The sequence below is a fragment of the Balaenoptera physalus genome (genome assembly GCF_965194825.1).
Source record: "Balaenoptera physalus genome assembly, chromosome: 15".
NCBI lineage: Eukaryota > Metazoa > Chordata > Mammalia > Artiodactyla > Balaenopteridae > Balaenoptera > Balaenoptera physalus.
The window spans coordinates 41458598-41480097 of record NC_138894.1 but is presented as its reverse complement, the minus strand read 5'-3'; the positions used below and the strand labels follow the sequence as shown (position 1 = coordinate 41480097).

General features: G+C 37.9%; 1 protein-coding gene across 5 annotated transcripts in view; it reads left to right on the top strand.

The window, feature by feature from the left end:
- Nucleotides 1-21500, top strand: part of MEIS1 (Meis homeobox 1) — a 136921-nt gene that overhangs the window by 112927 nt on the left and 2494 nt on the right. For 3 of the 5 annotated variants that reach the window (XM_082426648.1, XM_082426647.1, XM_082426644.1), the window contains 2 exons: nt 1632-1708; nt 20790-20929. In XM_082426648.1, the coding sequence (XP_082282774.1) occupies nt 1632-1708; nt 20790-20929 (217 nt within the window). The remainder of the gene's footprint in view (nt 1-1631; nt 1709-20789; nt 20930-21500) is intronic. The other 2 variants (XM_082426646.1, XM_082426645.1) reach the window with 2 other exon arrangements.

The following is a 21500-nucleotide window of genomic DNA, read 5'->3' as shown; positions in this document are numbered from 1 at the left end:
CTGAGGCGGGACAGGAATGGAGATTATGAAAGCCGTTTGCCATATCCTTCTGTCATGATGAGGCTTAGACACTAGATGGGAAACAGGAAATGTCCCTAGGTCGTGTCGCTGCGGACTGTGCCTTCCCCTGGCCAGTTTCCTCACCAGTAAAACAGGAGGGACAATAGATTCTATTTATGTCCCTCAAAGGGATATAATGGGGATTAATTACCATTCTGTCTGTAATATACTTGGAGCTCTTTAGAGAGGGGCACTATATTCCGTGAAAGCAAAGCCTTATTCTAACTGTGTATTTATTGATTAAGTGACAATCAAGACACAATGCTTATGGGGAAAATGGCTACATCTCTGCTCTCCACAAATCGAATCCCATGTGTATAGATATAGAACATATTTAAACTTATATGTAAGAGCATTGAAGTGGTCATTAACGAGCCTTCTTAACATCTAATCAGACATTATTAATAAGATTGAAAGCTATGTTAATTAGCATTCAATAGACCAGAATTGGTTTCCGATGGCACATATAGTTAAATGGAGAGTTGGGGGTGCCCTTTCCCATTCATAAAGAGAATAGAAGGTTGACTATCGGAACAATTATTATCTTGGGAGAATTTATTGGGGTGCAGTGTTTCAAAGTAGCCCGTGTCACCAATGGATGGAAACCATGCCCCCAGCTCCTCTCCCAGGCTTTAGAAATGTATATTTCAAATTTAGATATAGTTGACTATTAAACAGAAAGTATCTTGCCAAAACTAATCTTAGTAGAATTCTAAACATCTTACAAGAAGGTATAGATTTCATTTTATTATCTAATCCTGTAATATTTTTTTATCCACTCTAACTCCTGAGGCTTTTTCTTCGCACGCAAAATGTGCTGGTCTTTGACCTCATATAGGCCTGTGTTCAGAATCCCAGCATATGTTGACATTCAGATAGGGAAATCAACTTGGGTAGAATTTCATTTGTTTGTGCTTTGCAGAAGAGCTAAAATGAATAGTGTGTTGTTTTTTTTTTAAATACACCCACTTTAATTTTGATATTTGCATCCAGCAACATGGTGTTTTGGGAGGAGAATATCATGTTAACAAAGTGCTTAACTCCCGGGGACCTGAGCTGAGCTTGTTGGTCCAAATGATTCAGCTTTAAAAATCTGTGGGTCTAGAAAATATTCTGTGAAGGTGGTAAACTTTTGTATGCTCAAAAAGAACTTGTTATTTTAATCCCATAAAATACAGTGAAGATCCTACTGAATTTTGTGTTTGCAACAAATAAACCTGTTAAAGAATAAACTCAGTATCAAGGTTCTGCAAGTATCCTAAGTAGCTATTTATACACTTCACTAATCTTGGTAATTGGCTTGTCTTTTACTGCCATTTATTAGATGATGTAGTATTCCATTAATAAGAGTGACACACCTCAGCATTTTTACCTTTAATTATAGACCTCACTAGACTCTTAGGTTATTGACAAAATAGCCTAAATATTGCCTGAAGTACACATATTTTTTTTTAACGAGCATATGTGTTTATTATTGAATCCCTCGCACCTAGCATTGCACCTGACATGTGATATGCACATTGTGTATCCAAAGTGTACATGCACAACCTATCTTTTTTGTCCTCTTTCAGCACCCTTACCCTTCTGAAGAACAGAAAAAGCAGTTGGCACAAGACACAGGACTCACCATCCTTCAAGTGAACAATTGGTAAGTAATTTGGCTTTGTGTTTACACGCAATCTGCTTCCCCCTCTGGCGACCTGCAGCTAATGTTTTGCATTAAGAAGACACACCCAGTTTTCCCTGGTGGCTTGTTGATGCAAAGGTGAGAACACAGTGTTGACTGGTGGGTGAGAGCACTTGCTAGTATAGAAAAGAAAACAGTGTATTGCTTTTCACCTCCTTTATAAATTGACAAATTTTAGGCATAGTATATATTAGTGTTTAATTCACGTTCACTATGGCTCTGTAAATGTCTCTCTATGACCTTTTTTTTTTTAACTTTTAAGAATAATCAATAGAAAGAGTGATATCCTCTTTTCTATGAAACAAGAAAATCCACTATCACATACCTGTCAGGTTTTAAATTCGCTGAATAACTAAGTTCAGTTAGAATTTGTTAGGGATATGCATTCCAGGATGGGCTCTCCTTTCTTCTTATCTCCCTATAGAAAAAAGAGAAAAAAATGTATGTTTCTACTTTGAAACTGTTCAAAACTTGATGTATCTCAGAGCTGTGCAATACTGTTTCTAAATAAATGTGTGAACTCCTGACTGGGGGGAAAGCTGAGATTATGTACCAAGTACCAGCCAACAATATTCTGACTTAATGTACAGTGGTGTGGCAAGGAGCCTTTGAGGAAGTATGATTTATTACCCTTTGTGAGTGTGCTGAAAGCCAGGTTCATACAATCACCCAGAGCTAGTGTCATATTTGAAGGGTATCAAAATCCGATCTCCTCTAAAACTAAGTGTCTAATTAATTGTCCTAATATTTTTAGATTAGGGTTTATGATGAGGAAACCTTATCCTCTTTGAAGTAAAATCCAGAAAAGGCCCAAAGCCTGGTTGGGGAAAGAGGAGAACTGAGAATGCCAGTTTGCGGACAGAAGTATTTCTTTCTTTTCAATAAGTGTCAAAAGATTAATATTACAGAATCTCTGATTACATGGCCTAATCCATTTTGGTGAATAACTTTGTTCTTGATGTCCATTGCACCTACATTAACAGACCCTTCTCTGTTAGAGAGTCTGGGAGCCTTTGGGAGAGATTTCAGATATATTAAGCCCCATTACAGAAAATGTAATTTCTGTCAATATAATCCCATGTATTCTTCGATTTAGTATTTTAGAGATAACAAGCTACTTACAATATATTTGCCTTTGGAGGATTAATTTACAAAGTGCACTATCTTCAAGACACAGACAGACTCACATAAGCATTGCTTGTAAGGGTTATCAATTTCTATGACCTTACGGCAGCCTTGGGAGATCAGTTTTTGCAGCCCTTTTAGTCAACTGGATCAGGAGCCAACGGAAGACATACTATATACCTGAGTGTGTTACTAGGAGTCGTGTGGCTGCTGAGGTTTTTTTGTTTGCCTGTTTTTACCTGCGGCTGTATCTTAATTTTCAAGACTCTGGATACTATATAATTGAACTTTGTCTTCCAAATTGTTCTGGACGATATTATAGAGCAGACCATCCATTTTGAAGGCACACCTAAATTCCTAAACATTTTTAAAGCTAAACTGATGGGAAGGCAATTTGAATACATGGAGGCTCTACAAATATCTGTTTCCCTGGGAAATGTTCCACTTTGAGGGCCAAGGAGTGGCTGGCTGGCTTTCATTTAGGAAGGCAATGGGCTGCCATTCAGGTGATCTACCACAGAGGCCGTCTCTCTTCCTCCTCAGTGTTGCTAGAAAGCTCCACCCACAAACATCGTTACCAGAGAACAGATTCCAATCCAAGCTGCTTGCCACAGGTAGAAGACACTATGGGATATTTCCTGTGGCCCCCCGGCCAGGCAGGCATTCCTGTGACACCAAGCTGGATGCAACTGTCTTTTCCTAGATTCTCTGCGCAGTGATCACAATCAGACTGCCTCGGTTTTGCAATTAAGAGGGGGAAAAAAAAGGACTTAAAAAAAGTTATAATACATGCCAGATAATAATTCTTCAACATAGATGCAGACTTTGCCCTAAACTTCACACTGATACTCAATTCTGCACAGGCACATAACTTGAAAATCACTTTTACTTATTACGTGGGATGTAAACCCAATTCTGTGCTCATCTGGCACCGTGTAATGTTCATGTGCTCTCGCTTCTGTGTATGGAATTAGAAGTGACCTATGCTTGCACTTCATTGCTGAGCATTTGGCAACTGTTTCAACTCTACAGCAACTTTGTTTGTGGTAGAGAGTTACCCTCCAGTAACTAAAAGTTGTAAGAGAAATTGTTTCTCTTAAGTTCGGTGAATAACGACATTCCCACATTTGATTTGAGTTTTTAACGGTATATTAATTTTCATCCAGACCTTCACCTTTTAAGGAGCTGATAATAGATTTCTTTTTCTTTGGGCTTTGAGTTGGAAATATGATGGAAACATGGGGAAACCCAGACAGTACTGTATTGAAACCCAAGATGTGAGAGAATCTTAAAGATGGCAGACTTGAAGATGAAAAAAGCACAACTACCAAGTGGTTTTCATTTTTCTTTATTGTAATAAAAACATTACACAGAGTCTTTTTGACAGCCTGTAAATATTTTTCCTATATTGAGCATCAAGCGTAAGTTACTTCATTCTGGAAATAATAATTAAAAAAAAAAAAAACAAAAACACTTCACGAGTATTTTAGCTTTTCCCCTTCACTTCATTTAGACACAACATTTAAAATGTGTTTCTTCCTTTTTGGATTTTTAAAGACTTGTTAACACACATGTACATTTTGTATGAACTATGAGTCACTGTTGAAGAGATTTAATAAAATGCTGAAGGGCGGGTTGGGTGTAGATCACTCATAATTACTGGCAGTAACATAATGTATTGAAATACACAATATGAAAGTGAAAAATATAAACTCATGTCAGTTGTTAGCTTGTCATAGAAACCCTGGCCGATGCAGCTTGAAGTTAGGTTTTGACAGAAAAATGAGATGAGAAAAGTTTGGTGCGTTGTAACATTCTTTCATTCCATCGCTGAACTAATTTTATGCGTCTTTAATTGACATAAGTAATATATACTACTTGCCTTGGCTGAGTAAGGACAAAGCAGATGGGATTTGGCGGGGAGAGGGGATCACAGGGAGAATTGAAATGTAAAACAACAAGACAGATTTGATTAATTAAGAGAAAACTTGGATTAAAAGAAGTAACTGCTCTAACTCATATTTGGTCTACTTGTCAGTAAAAACAGAGGAGTATTCGTAAAATGGTTAGTATTAGTACTTGTAGGAATTGGGTTCTGGGATGGAATGTGACATTTATTAGATGAGACATCGTAGAACAAGTCTACGCCAACACATTTTTTGAGAATTGAGGCAATTAGGCAAATAATTTGGGTAAAAAAATTTTACCTAAATTATCCAAGTATTTGAGGCAACTGCATGTTTTTAAAAATCAACCTCCATAACTAATTGCCTAAATATTTCAGTCTAGCATGCCGTGGTAGACTTTGACTTAAAGCATAATAATTTTTGAAATACAATATGTGCCATAAATGTATGTATATTCTTCCTTTCCTCCCTCACTCCCAATTATGATTTGAGCCAAAAGTGATAAATAATAGCATTTGGTGCTTTTGTCTTTTTGTTTTTTCATTGTTGTTGTGGTTGTGATAAATACTTCTGTTATATCAGTGCAAAAATATTACTAATACGTTGAATGTCATTTAAGTGGAAACTTCTTAAATTTCAAGATTAGATGGTTAGGTTGGTCTTTTAATAAGTAGGTAGAACTTTGAAGAAAGAGCGCACTCACACACACACACACACACAAAGTCAATACTGGGTTCTTTTCTCTCCCGAATACACCAACTTTATTCTTTTATATTGAAAATATGAATGTAGAATGGTCAAATAAAACTCCCTTATATGTTTTCACAGCCATGTTGCAGGCTCGGGAATTACATGTGATGAAAACTTGTGCCCGCGTTGTATCTTTCTTGCTGGATGCCTCAGACACATCCTGCCTAGGCAGAGGTCTGGCCTAGGGTGTGTTGAATACATGTTAGTTTCTTTGTTTACCCCTTCTCATCCACACACTTTCCCATTAAGGCCTAATGTTCCATGATTAGTTCTTTACCCTCTCTGAGAAGGCAATGGGTCTTAGGTGCAAAATACATAGTTTATGTGAAATACAGTATGTATGTAGACAGAAAAGTCACTCCCCTTCAATAGGGTGCATAAAATTCCAGGGAGCATCCGAACCTCCGCGGTGACACTTTACAGAACCATCGTAGCTCTTAAAGTTCTCAGATTTAGTACGTGTACCAGATTTTCCTAGTTTCTTCATTTATTGCCTTCAAAATTGCAAAGCATTCAGCCATCACTTCCCATTTATTACCAGTGGGGGGGGAAAGTATGTCATCCTTGGAGATTTCTGGCCCTGGCAGGTAAAAATGTAAACTTATTAAAAAAAAAAAAAAAAGATCACCCTTGTTATAATAAACAGATTCAACTGTAAAAGGTCAAGTTTCTTTCTGAGTTATGGTAATAATGTAGCAAATACTTTTATAAGTAATCAAAGATTCTATAAATATAGGTACCTGTGTAGATGTAAATGTTAAAACGTTCACAAATTATCCTTTCAACTTCTGAGATCTAAAAATCAATAGGGGGTCATGGGGTTTCATAGAATTGCTCTGCTTTTTCTTCCAACATAATTTAATAATACATTTTACAGATGTTGTTTAAACATTAGGCACAGATTGTTTTGTCAATAAAACTAAACAGAGGCATGACACAAAAGCAAGGAAAACAGATGTAAAAGGAAAAAACAGTGCACCAAGCAAGGAGTCCTGGGTCATTTGTTTCCTATTCAACTACAAAATGAAAGTGCAGGGTGTATAGTGATTTTCCTTGCCTAGGAATCACCTAGGGATGGAACCACTTCACACACAAGAGGTAATTTTATTAAGCAGGTGGTTTAACTTCTTCCCTTGAGAATTTAAGTGTAACCTGCATTTAAGGTAGACTTCCTAACTGATCAATGGAGTAACAGGTGCAGTATTTTTAAAAGAAGAAGGAAGAGAAGGAGAAATATAAATAGAACAGTTCTCCAGCACCTTTCAGAACGGGTTGTTTTTTTCTCCAGGCCACAGTTAATTGCTACGCTTTTTACCTTGAGTGTCAACTCTAATAATATTACCTTTACAGGCCCTTACTCTGGGCTTAGATTAGAGTAGTCAGTAATATTCACTAGATAAAATACTGTCTAGTTGCTCATGAGAAAATACTGAAATCAGTCAAAAAATGTTTAGCTTGCATATTGCCTGAGACAGAGCTGGCAAGGTACCAGGCACGCAGGGTATTATTTAGGAAAGCTGAGCAAATAGCTTGCAGGGAAAAGAGCTGTGAATTTTGAAACCTTCAGGTATTGTCATGTCAGAGAGTCTTAGGCATTCAAAGGAGACGCTGCTTTTGTCTGCAGATTTTTTAAAAATTTCCAGCAAACAATCCTCTTTGAAAATGACTCTGCAGTCTGTGAAATACACTTTGTTGTAAGTTTTACTCGCTAAGTTTACTCAGAGGTTTTTCCCCCACTGTGTGCAATCACATGGTTAATACTGGGAAAGATGGAAACTCCTCACGAAAGGGTAGGTGTTGGACCACTGTGCCAGATGGAGAAAACCTGCCCCTTCCACCAGGGGACCCTGAGTCTAGGTGAGAAGAGAAACAGGAAGGGGTGGGTTGTAGGAAGATGGATTAGAAAGTCCAGATACTGTTTTGTGTAACTGCTGTTTGTCCTGCAGCCAACATTCAAAGACAGTCTCTGAGCTTTTCAGGACGAGAGTGTGAGAGATTTGGAAGCTCCCTGATTCACCTTTCCTTTCCTTTCAGTGGGTAGAAGAACGGTCGGTTGGTTGGTTGGTTCTTCGTTTTTCAGTTATGCTGTTAAACTAAAAATCTCTGTTAAACTCCCTTACTGTTTGTTCACGTGACTGTTCTCTTTCTGGTGTTTGACCAGTGATGCCGTGAGTTCGGGAAGATCTTTGCTGAAGAGTCTTCTCCTCTATTGTTCATCCATTGTCAGTGTTTTTTGTTGACCATGTGAAGGACATTAAAGTCCTAAAACATCTAAAAAAAAAAAAAAAAAAAAGAGGTCTGAATCTGAGAGTTGGTACAACCTAAAGATACTTTCAGGACCAGGTTGGGGTTCCAGCGAGGCGCAGAGATGAGTGGGTTGGGAGACTGATTCCATCCTGAACCCAGTGTTCCTGAATATCCCTTTCAAGGCAGTGAAACCAGTGGCTTGGTGCTTCACTTTGAACATGGTGTGGAGGTCAGCAGGACTTGGTGCAAGTCCTAATTAAGCAGATTTATTGCTTTCAGTGTCTTGGCACGAGTGTCCGATCAGAGAAACGGAAAGAACTCCCCGGGTGTCACCCGGCCGGCAGAGGAGGAGCTGACTCCCTTAAGGAGAGTGTGGGAAGTAAGGGGCTGAGAGGCACCCCAGTCAAGGGGGAAAGCCCCAGCATCCACAGGTGGCCGAGGAACAAATTCCCCTGTAAGCCTCACAACACACAATTGACACAGGGCGAGTGAGGGGAGGGAATACGCAGGGGAAAGAATGTTTGGAGTCCAAACATGTCATCTGTCGTCCCCACTCCTCACCAAGTAGATGTGTGTCCTTGATCAACTCACTTTGTCTCCATGGGCAACAGTTTCCTCTGCCTTAAATGGAAGGGGAGGGCTGCAGAATTGGTGGCAGTGTAATAAGCCTCTTCCAGCCCTGGTATTCTAGATGGTGTAAAAATGTGAACTGAAGCAAGGTGAATGAATGTTCTGAAGCTGATTTTGATTCCCATTTTACATTAGAAGCTGGGAAAAAAACACACACGCACACACACAACAGGGCCTTTGATAAAGAGACAAACCCGACAATTCATTACAAAGTTGTTACTCTTCTTCATCTTAAATAAGCAAATCAAAGCCCTGTAAAATAAAAACTAGATGAAATTAAACATTATCGCAAGACATGAAAAACATGTGTGCTGTCACTTTCGGATTCATAATAAAGATAAATCAGTTGTTTTTAGCGGTAGGCTCTGAGTCTGTGAAGGGCATGACAGATAATAGGCTCGGAATTTCTGAAGTTATTGTACAGCAAAATTTGTTTTTTCCTCAGGCGTTCAATCTTTTTCTCTAGTAATTTTGTACATGACAAACTTTTTAGTTGGTGCATTAACAATCTATAAGTAACGGGTTGTCAGGTGTCAGTTAGATAAGATTAAAAGACTGCTTAAGCATTATCCATTTGCTTCTTTGCATGAGTTTTATAGGTCAGGAGAAATAACTTTTTGAATTGTGGTTGTTTGCACAAGCTGGTTTTTTCCTCTCTCCCTCCCTCTCCCTCCCTCCTTCTCTCTCCTCTCTCTCTCTCTCTCTCTCTCTCTCGTTTGGCTCTGCACCAGGGGTACCTGCAAGAACTGTATTATATTACATAACTTCTGCATGTAGGAGCACATTCGAAACTCACACTATGTGCATCAAGGGGACACATGTGTCCGCTGACTTCTGTAAACTCATTTTAGTTTTGAAAATGTTACTCTTTTTCTTCTCAAAGGAAACTTTGTCAGGGGAAACAGCCTCAGTGGAGAGGAACATTGACATTTTTCGGCTTGAGGAGTTTCCTAGCAAGTCAGGTTGAGGTCTATTCTTGTCAAATCTGTCTTAAGTGTGTTTACATATAGTTTGCCTTTCTGGTATTTTCTGCTTGCACAGACCTGATCTCCACGTATTTTGTGTCAACAGTTGCTCGGGCTGGTGTTGGGTGATTAACCATTGAGCACTGGGGCACGGAGCTGTGCCCACAGAGACCCCCCTCTCCCCTCGCACTTACATCACCCTCCGGCTTCAGGCTGCACCTACTTAAAACAAACGGCATTTCTGAGTGATTAAAGAGGCAGCCTGAAATAGTAAAAAATGGGGCAAATGTTGCCTCCTTGTTGAATAAGACAAGTTTCTCAAAAATGGAGAGGAGCCAGGGGTGCGTGGGGAGGGAGTGTTTCTGAGGGCAAATGTCTTGGATCTGCGTGGCTCCAATGTGTGAATGCCTGGAACTTTGTGTAGATTATCAGGGTTTTGTTGTGCTTCTTTTGTTAATTTTTAAGGGGAAAGAGAGCATTTAAAAAAAATAACAACAGAAACACGCCAACACATGGACATATATACACTACCAAATATAAGATAGATAGCTAGTGGGAAGCAGCCGCATAGCACAGGGAGATTGGCTCGGTGCTTTGTGACCACCTAGAGGGGTGGGATAGGGAGGGTGGGAGGGAGATGCAAGAGGGAGGAGATATGGGGATATATGTATATGTATAGCTGATTCACTTTGTTATACAGCAGAAACTAACACACCATTGTAAAGCAATTATACTCCAATAAAGATGTTTAAGAAAATAAAATAAAATGAAAGAGCAAAAAACAAACCAAAAAAACACGCCAACAACATGGATGTTTGTAACTTTGGCAAATACAGGGCTGTCCCGTTACATGCCCTCATAGCCTTTGATATTTTCCTCCTTATTTTATTTCCATTCTTATGAGGCCTTTAAGGCTGACCCATGAATATGGGAAATAATTAACTCTATCGGGCTCTTGACACCTGAACAATAACAAATAAACAAAAAACCTTAATCTCTTCCCACCCTTGAGAGCTCCTTTTTCCTTTTACCCTCTTAACCAACGTGGTTAAAGGGCCACAAGATTAGATCCCATCACTGAAGAAGGGAAAAAGTACTCCCTTTTGCAAATACATTAACTCTTTCAGGCCCGTGGGAATTATTGGTCTTGGATTCTAAATGTAACTTAGGTCAAAAACGTATTTCCTGTCACGGGAGACATCTGGCTTACTATTGATTTGGTCACTATTTTTCAAGAATAGTATATTGGGGCTTCCCTGGTGGCGCAGTGGTTAAGAATCCGCCTGCCAGTGCAGGAGACATGGGTTCGAGCCCTGGTCTGGGAAGATCCCACCTGCCACGGAGCAACTAAGCCCGTGTGCCACAACTACTGAGCCTGCGCTCTAGAGCCCACGAGCCACAATACTGAGCCCACGTGCCACAACTACTGAAGCCTGCACAGCTAGGGCCCATGCTCCTCAACAAGAGAAACCACTGCACTGCAATGAAGAGTAGCCGCAGCTCACCGCAACTAGAGAAAGCCTACGTGCAGCAATGAAGACCCAACGCAGCCAAAAATAAATAAATTTATGGAAAAAAAAAGAATAGTATATTGCAAAGGGTTGGAATTAAATGCACCATGATTAAAAATATATATCTTTTAAGTTTCCAGTATGTTCTACTGTAGGATGCTGATTTGAATGTAAACTGGTAGTTTTGAGTGTTGTTGTCTAGTTGAAGGGTTTTGTTGGCCTGTATCACTAAAACGTCTGCTACGGTTGACTTTATTTGATCCTTAGTTTGGGTCAGAGTTCATATGTACTTGGAAAGGATGGGGTGTAGGAGATGTTGAAAAGCTAATGGAAAGAATTGTATGTGTCCAAAGATGTCAGGTCTCAGCCCCCATGGCTAGTTACCTGGCAGGACTGTTTACAGAAAGGACAGTGCAATGGGTTATGTCAGGTATTCCCATCCTCAGGGCCAAGTGGGGACTGGAGAGAATGGCCAGAAAAGGCAGATCAGAATCATTCCGAGCGAATGTAGTATACAAAAGCGTCTTGGGAATTAACTTTTGATTTTTGTCATGCTATTTCTTCTGAAATAGCAAGTAACAAAGGGATAGGAAATTTTGAAGTTTATCAAAGGCAGCACGGATTAAAATTTTAGAAACAATGCTATAGAATGACAGAGTCCAAGTCCTGGATAGGATTGTGTGTACCCTTTAACACATGAGGCTCAGGGCCTTACAACATTACACCCCTAATTAGAGGCAAGGAGGGCCTGGTCCAGTGTCTCGTGCATTCCGCCATTATGTATTTATTTTTAACAGCTTTACTGAGATATAATTCACATACCACGCAATTCACTCATTTAAATTGTACAATTCGGTGGTTTTAAGTATATTCACAGATATGGGCAACCATCCCCACAGTCAATTTGAGAACATTTTCACCACTTCAAAAAGAAGCCCTGCATCCTCCCCATACTTCCATCCCCAACTCTACCACAAATCTATTTTCTGTCTCTATAGATTTGTCTATTCTGGACATTTCACATAAATGTGATCACAAAATCTGTGGTCTTTGGTGACTCGTTTCCTTCACTTAGCATTATGTTTTCAAGTTTCATTCACGTTGTAGCATGTGTCAAACTTCATTCCTCTTGATGGCTGAATAATGTTCCACTGTATGGATATAGCACATTTTCTTTATTAGTTCGTTTGTTGATGGACATTTGGGTTGTTTCCATCTTTTGCTGCCATAAGAATTTGTATATACGTTTTTGTACCATTAGGTATTTTTGAGAATCATAATGACACTATCCCTAGCAAACCTCTGTCTTAGGTTTTACAGTTTACAAAGCGCTTTCCATAAACATTCACTCACTTGATCATCACAATTCCAGCACCTAAATACTGCTATGATCTCAGAGCCAGTAAGTGGCATTTTTCCTACTCAGTTCTCGTATTCTTCCCACCAGACAGTGCTCTCACTCTTCCTGCCCGTGGCCCGTGTTTTGACTGTGATAATTATGAGCAATGGTGTTCAAAGAAAAGGCCGGCAACTCAGAAGTGAAATGTACATTCTCCGAACTTTCCCCAATGTGACTTCGATGACCATAAGCATTTTTCAAAGATTTGACAAGTTCCAAGAGGAGGTCATTTTGTTGGTTTTATTGTCCTCATTTGAAAGATTTTGTCATATACATCAACTGAGAGATTTTGCCTTTTAGTTTAAGTGGTTCCATTTGTATATAAGGGCCTACAGGTTACATATTGATATACGTTACATAGAGCTTAGGTTTCAAACTTTGCTAATTGAAACAGAAGTTACAGTGAACATTCTGAGGAATAGACACAGGCCTCCATTCAGGTCGAACCTAATCTGTGACCAGGTGAAAAGAAAAAATCGAGCTAAATTTTGAGATATTTTCCCTTGGCACGAGTAGAGACTCCAGGCCTGGAAGTTTCTAGTTAGTGAAGGCTTGAGGCAAATAAAGGAGAGATTCTAGAGAAAGGAAAGAGCTGAGAGCTACTCCAAGATGGTGCTGAGATTCTAGAACATGGTATGCATGCTAGGCTGGTCACCTAACACAGTATGCATGCTGGGCTGGTCAATTCCAATCATTCAGGGGAAATGCTATTTGGGAAAATAAGTGCATATTTGATCAGTAGGGTAGCCCATACACCCCAATTGCATGGGACATTCATGGTTTATGCCTGTTGCCCAGCATAATTATTAATAATGTTCTTTTTACTCTCAAAATTGTCCCAGTGTAGATGATAAATTATCTGGTCATCCTATTTACAGTGGAAATTGGGAGAACATTAAGATTTGTTTTAAATAACTATATACTTATTCTGTAATGTTTAAGGGATGTTTAGTTAGATGCAATTTTATTGAATTTTGTGAATATGGGAAAATTAGAATTTATATGAAAAATGGTTCAGCTTAAATCAAAGAGACACATTTATTCTTTGAAGATATTATTATTCCCATTTTAGTTTTTTATTAGTAAAGGAGGTTTTGCTAGATTATCCTAGATTATCCTATTGCTTAATCATTGTGCTAATAATCACTTTAATTTCATATACTTTAAGTAAACCACATTTTAAAAAAAATACTTATAAGGTTATACAGAATCAAATTTGACAAATTGTCACATTTAAGTAAATATTTTGTAAATGCCATTTGGTTACCTATGCTTTATATGGATACTTAAGATACGTATAACTATTGGGTATTTCTTATGCTATGTCTAGTGATACATCCCTACAATTCATTCTACTGAGTTTAGAGCCTAAGGCTTTAGTGATCTAGAAGGTAGCAAAAGAATTAGAGACTCTGCTCTAAGGGAGCCACTCTTGCTTTGAATTCAGTTCAGATGAAAGGATTTAGCAAGCTGAGCTTCTATTTTTTTTTAGAGTAAAAAAAAGTCATTTTCCAATTTGCTTTCAAGGAAAACTTTCTGTAGTACATAACCAAGTGATGAAGTGTTTGCAAGTTATTTCAACATATAAAGTCCAAAATGAAACTTGGGTTTTGTTTTTACTTTGCATTATATTTTTCAACTAATTAGTGACTTTTTTCACTAGTTACTTGGAAGACATTTTATATATAATTAACTTCCTCAACTGTCTCAGCTTCAGTTTTTTCTAGAGTAGTTTGCCAAATATACCCATCACTTCTAGAGAAGGGGAACCTTCTCAGACCTCTGATTGATGGGCTTCTTGTGATTTGAGCAAAATTCCGATATTATGTTTCTAGAGTGGATGGAGAGCAAAACACATGCTCCCTTCTCCCCTCCTGTTCAGTCACCTCCCCCGCCCTCAGACACACAGATGATGTATTGCAGTCCTGAAACTGTCAGATCCTGGAGGAGGTTGAGAAACTAGAAGACAGCGCCAAAAACATGATTTCATTAGGTTTGACTTGAGATTGAATCAACTTTCTTGAGCGTCTTAAAATCATGTTTCATGAAATTTTACTTCACAAAGAAAGGGAGTGTAGAAGAAGGCTTGGACCCTGAAGCCTGCCAGTTACAGATCATTAAATCCAATAAGTAAATGTAAATCTAAAATAGAGAATTCCAACAAAAGATTTTGAAGTCGATTTCTTGTTTAAAAGAACAGAGTGTTATGTGGGAGATAGCTAGAACTCGTTCCCTGAAACGTTTGTTTATAAAACAGGCCTTAAAGTTATTAGAAAATGCTGACTTAAAAAAAAAAAGTCGGATATATAGTTTTCTTTAAGTGACTGTGATAAAGCTGAAAGAAATGCTACATCAAGAAAATTCACGGAAAAAGAAAGAACAAAACTCTGGAATCCAGCAACTACTTTCCAATGTGAAATTTTATATTTGAAGATATTTCACAAGGCTTAATTCTATAAAAATATTTATAGCAATGAATATAAATAAAATGAATTATATAGCAATTAACTATTATAGTTGCATGTTGTTCATGTTTAACTGAATGAAGAATAGTGCATGCAGAAATCACCAGTACTAATCTTGATACTTAAGAATTCATGGTATTAATTTTTATTACTATTAAAGTCTGTATGTAAGTATTCTTAAGTATACCTAAATAGTAATCAAGATGACTATAATTAATACTTTCTTTAATGGATAGTATAGGTTTATAAAGCATTTTTACTACCATATCCTGTTATTTAATGAAATCTTTTCTTAATAGTTAATAATTTTAGCTTCTTGGGCAAAGGAGGGTACGTATTGTAAAATGACATTTCTACATACTTAAATGGGTACTTACCATCCTGCTGGCTAGTCACTTATGCCTAGTTGGCAAGAAGCACTATGGGAATGACTGAGAGTCATGTCATTGTTTAGGAACAACAGCATTTTGTCAGAATTTTATTTTTATTTGATTTGATGCAGTTCCATGAGTGGGCTGTGGCATGTTAAAGTAACAAAATATGGGCTCCCCTTAATCATCAGTGAATAAGTAAGGTGGTAAACACTGAGAAGTAGAATTGAGTAAAGGTGAAAATTCCATTTCTGAAAGTGAGCAAGTAGTTTTTCCTTCCTTTTGTCAGTATTATGGAGAACCATACAAGGAAGACCAAGGGCAAAGCCATGTGGGAAAGTTGCCTGTGGAACTGGGCAGATATACCTGGTGTTTGGTCCTAATGGATGCCCGCTATGATCTGGCCACCCCTCCTGGTTCTCACAAAGAGAAAACTAAATTTAACAATCCAGTTTCGTGGGAAGGAACCAGGGCAGGGAGTGGAGGATAAAGTAAAGGACAAAGGTCAACTTTAGAAAGCTGTTCTACCAGATCTTGCTCAGAAAACTATTCAGGTATCCTAAGACCTAGAATAAAAGGAGATAGGTGGAATTAGCAGAATGGGAAAAAAAAAAAAAAAGTCTAATAATAAATAAACATCTAGGGGCAAAGATAAGAAAGAATAGAGCAAAACTTCCTGTATTTCTTTTTAGCGTAACTCAAGATTCATCTCCCATTCTCCTTGTCTGATTCCTATTTTAAAAATGCAAATGATAAAATTCAGTTTTTAGATGATCCCATGTCTCAGATATTTGAAGGTTTTGCTCCCCTTTCAACCTCCCACTCCCCCTTTATTAAGGGACTTGAGTCTTAAACAAATAATTAGGTAAAAAGAAATACATCTCTGTTTATTTTGACATGGAATAAAGCTCTAAAGCCCATCCATTATCTTCCTTTCCTTTGTGAAACTTCTTGTTTTGAGAAAGGAGACAGTTTGGTCACAGGAAGAAATTCTAATCCATGATTCTATGAGTAAAGGAAATTTAAGAATTCTTTCTCTAATTCAGTTTTCTACCACCTACAGGGTGTCCAGTTCTTAAAAAATACTTCACAAAAGAAGACTGTGTTTTCAAAGCAAAATGGGATTTTTAAAAACATATACCTTGATGTTTGGAATGAAATATGGAAATGCAAACAGTACGTTTCTCAACCTTAAATGATACTTAACTAAAAAGATTACCCTTTAAAATGCCCAGTCTATGGCAAATTTGAACTACACTCTATTAAACCAAGGTGTGAAACTATTTTAATGAGTAAGAAAAACTGTCCTGTTGTCGCATATTCCTGACATTATACATCTGAGTTTTAAGGGCTATAATGTTTGGACATCAATTGTAAAATTGTAAAAGTTTTCTCTTACATTTTGAAACACACAGGCTTTTTAAAAAGACCTTATCAATATGGAAAATTCCAAAGATTGTGTGTATTTCATGGGTATATTTCATCTTAAACTATTTTATGGATATTGGAGAATGTATTTTTTTTTATTGTACTTTGAAATTGGAATTTTGTCATTCTCTTTTTTATTTCTCTTAAAAAACACTGTTTCTTCTTATGTTCAAGCTCTAATATATATTTGTGTATTCATACATATGAGTTTAAAATAACTATTTTACTGATGCTTCTTGAAATGACAGTGTTATAAGAAGGGAATATGTTCATGTAAGTTTACATACAATCCAAAGGTCTTTTTTGGTTCAGTGTTTAGAAGATTCTTGATCATTTAGAATCTTCTACAATGGAAAGTAAAGCATTCTGTCACAGAAGCGGAGAGGATGAGACACAAGGTCAAAGGGCATTTTAGAAACAAACAGCTGGACCAGTTTATTTAAACAGATACAGAGTTGGGGGAACTGACCTCTGTTTGACTTATAGTGGGAGGAGCAAGAATGTCATTTTATTACTTTGCCCAGAAGGAAAATGTTTTCGTATCTGAATTCACCCCAAGCCATCTAAATACATGGTCTTGCTGTATATAGCTGGTTCCAAAGAGCATACATATAAGGTGGTTGAGGAAAATCATAAAATACACCAAAGAGAATCAAATGTTAGGATGGTTTTAGGATTGAAAAGGTGATGTTGTTTTTAAAAATAAAATATTTTGCTATTTACTCAGTTATTTTCAGATAAAGATGTCCACCATGACCCTAGATAATAATATATGTTTCATATAAGTATAGGAATTATAATTCAGTAACATTCTGAGAGTTTACTATGTCCTACATGTACTGATAATGTCCATCATATTGAAACAAATATTGTTTTTAATTAAAGTTTGCAAAAGCAAGAACTTCCAAGTATACCTACTAATGCGGTCAAGCAGTTCGGATAAACTGATAGGTGTTCTTAGGTTTTCAAGGTTTTAAAATTTTTATTTAATGAAAGGATTCCCACTTTTACATCTACGAATCCTATAGGTGGCCTACATCTGTGTTGTCAATAACAACAAATGGTCACTGCCACCCAAAGAGAAGCAAATAGCACGTAGTACCTGTGGGCTCTTAACTGAGAAGCTCTGCTGAGGTGTTTTTTCTCTCCACGGGGACCAGAGCGGGCCTGGAGTACCTGCATTTAGTGTTGTCCGCTGAAGACCTGCAGAGGTGCATAGCCAGGCTCGGCATTGTGAGCAGAGAGTGGCCCAAGGGATGATCTAGAGCTCACATTTGAGAAAGAACTCGTTAAGAATCATAGATGTTTAACCTAGGGCGAAGAAGGGAGAAGCCTATGCGGATTGGTGGCTATAGTTTAAATGTTTGAAAAGCTATCCTGAAGAAGTGAGATTAGGATTGTTTAAATTACCCAGAGGAGTTGTCCTGGTGAAAGGATTTTAGGTCAGGTAAGGCAGAGCCTTCTAAGGGTTACCTTGTCCGTAGACGGAGTGGGGTCTCCGCTGAGGTGGCCAGGGCTGTATGAGACAGAGTCCAGCACACAGAGAACAGGCTGGTGGTGGCCAAGGGGGCGGAGAGGTGGCAGGGGGACAGAGTGGGAGCTTGGGGTTAGCAGATGCAAACTAGTATATAGAGAATGGATAAACAACAAGGTCCTAGTGTATAGCACGGGGAACTATATTCAATATCCTGTGATAAACCATAATGGAAAAGAATATGAAAAAGACTGTATATATGTGTATAACTGAATCACTTTGCTCTACAGCAGAAATTAGCACAACATTGTAAATCAACTATACTTGAATAAAATAAATTAAAAAAAAAAAACCAACAGTCCAGTAGAGGTTACCCATCTACCTGGTGGGGATATCAGAGAGGGGATTCATGTCAGTGACCAAGCTAGGTGATGGTTAAAGCCCTTTTCAAACCTGACGTGTAATTTTTCCAATCCCATGGATTTAACAATCATGGATTCAAACGTGAGATGGTTATCATGAACTGGTCTTTGGAAATGTGAATGTATGAGTGTGAAGGAGGCAAGCTTTGGAATATAGATAACTCAAGTTACTGAGTCTTCTTATGTGTAGCCTTTTCTTTGTCTTTGCACACAAGTAGTACAGTCATCAAAATCCCCAAATCTACAAAATGCTCAGTCATGCTTATTCTTGGACTCTACAGTAGGGTTGTTGCCAGTGGTGATTGGCTCAAAACCAGCTCATGTTTAGATACCTATTTAGTCTGGAATATTCTAGATGGGTGGCACAGTAGTGGCCATGCTCTGGTCAGAATATTGTCTGGGGGGATGCTTGCTACTGTTTGCCAGCTCTGTGTCATTCAGCAAATTATTAACATCTCCTGGGTAACATGTGACCTCAAATAAGTCACTTAATTTCTCGGAGCCTTGGCTTCTCATCTGTTAAAAAAGACTCTTCCTATTTTTAGATAAATATCCATAAGATATTATGTTTTTAAAAGGGCTTAAAAAAAAAGTTATCAGAGTTCCCTCCAAGAGAATGCAGATTTTGAATAGTACCATAGATAAAGAGCCGTTTTTGCTCTCTTACCTATGTTAGTTACTATGAAAATTACTTTTGGTATATGCAGAATATTAATATTAAATAATTTTCTGATTGGTCATGCAGTGAAGGCAGCTAATGAAAAAGCAGATTTTTCTTTTCATTTTAATTGGTTATTTCACATGGTGTTTGTGCTACACCTGTGCTTATAATGAGAATGGAGAATTAATCTAACCTGCTCACATGATTCCAATATTCATGGTTTATACAAGATAATGATAACCTGATTGGCAACACAATTTGTTGTAGATCTGTGTTTTAAATATTTTTATTAGCAGTTCGGGGACTTCATATACAAGAACTGATATAATATATGTTGCCAATAAGAGTTGGCATCAACCAGTGTCCTTTTAATTAGATTGCAGTTTCATTAGTTATTTTAATTACTTCTCAGATAGTGAAAGAACATAAGGATATAAGATGTTGAGAATCTTAAAATGTCATGAAGTATGCCTTTTTATTTTAAAAAACCTATCCCTGTCTGTTTAATGGCTTGTTTTTTAGGAACTATTTCCCTTCCTGAAGTGGGCAGACTTACCAACTAGAATTTATACTGGACTGCGGGTCCTTTAATTATTAACAGTGCAGTACTAAACTTTTCATTGTATTTTTTATTTGCTGTTCATGTTCCACATATTCAAATCTGGGTTGAGAACTAAAAGCAACTTACTATTTCAGAATCTAATATGTCCTGTTCATTTTCTGTATTTGATATGTAATTCTTAGTATTACGAGGTACAGACAGATCTTAAGAGTTAGAAATATCATGAGCATGGCTTTGGAGAGCTTGTACTACCACTTGTTAAAATTTTCAGTGGCTAGCCACTTTTGTAGGGGCTACAAAAATTATTTTAAAAAATCTTATTAAGACACTTAAGTGACCTAAATGTCTTAAGATGTTTATTATACATGTTCAGGACTAGCTGGAGAAAGCAAGATTATAAGTTCAATTACTGTATAGCCGTGACCTCGCCTTGACCTCAGACTTTGCATAAAGAAAGAGCGTGCACACACACACACACACACACACACACACACACACACACACACACAGAGCTACCCCAAGAAATCTCTACCCGGAATGCATTTTTCTGAAGTCCCCAGCAGTGTGAGTTAGTGGTGATAAACTCCAGACATTTTTTTCATTTGATGGTGTGCTGCCATCCTGGTTCATTATCTTAATAGTGGGCATTAAAATAGAATTAGGTTTGCAAGAGGTAGGGAAGGTTTTGATAAAAATTGTAAAAAAGAAGTCAGAGAGCAGAAGATTGAAATGTCACTAATTAGGAGAGGTAACAGATGCCCTTACGAACATCTCTCTCGCTACACCAAATTTCTCCCCTTGCAATTGAAAAGAATGGTGGCTAGTATTGTTTCCTGAAAACTCTGCTAATTCCCCTATGAAAAGATGAAATGGAAGTGTCCAACTGTGGTAAAACAGGCAAACATAAATCAACTCAGAAACCCCGAGCCTGTGTACTCAAAGGTCACTGGGGGTTACAGGTTTTGCAGCATGTGAAGCAGCACAGAGAGCGAAGGAGAGAGAACCATTCTGCCCAGATCGAGCTTTGGTCTCACCGTGACCCATCTTCTCCTCTTCCTCCACCTCCCCCTGTCCCCACTTTTTGTTTTTAAGTAATAATGATTTGCTCTACTTTCTTGGTTACAGGTTTATTAATGCCCGGAGAAGAATAGTGCAGCCCATGATAGACCAGTCCAACCGAGCAGGCAAGTCCCCCATAGTGACTGTATTCAAGTCACGCAGGCGAAAAGCATCCTCAAGCCATTCACCGGGAGGTCCCATACCTGGTAAATAAACTGGGAGTGAGTGCTAGGAGCGCCTGGCAATTAAAATCAAACCAGTTTCGTTTCATAACAACACTAATCAATTTAACATCCTTATAAAATAGTTGGAGAAGGTGAAGGGAAAAAAGCCAACAGAGAAAAGTAACTCTTAAATCATATGCTCAGTTACAATATCCTTTGTACACATTCAATATATTAATGTTATTTTTTTTCTGAGTTTGCCTTCCCAGCTCTTTCTGCTACTATGACCACTCCCTGGTGCATGGCTTGGTGTGGAATTGCTGTAAACTTTATTACCTGTCAAAAGGGCAAAGGGGTCAGGATCGCTTGTGGGACTCAGTAAAGTTCAAAGACATTCAGTGAGGTAGAGCTTTTGTGTGCTTTAATAACCCAAGGCAGCTTACTTCTGAAACAGCTTTTCATGTACAGTTAAAACATGGGATTCAGGTAGTGGTATAAATACACGGTTCCTATTTCTCAGGCCTTCTCTTGTTAATATCCATCTTCTGGTGCTCAACTTTTTTTTTTTAAATAACAGATTTTTGTGTTTTTTTTAATGATGAGCTTCAAATGG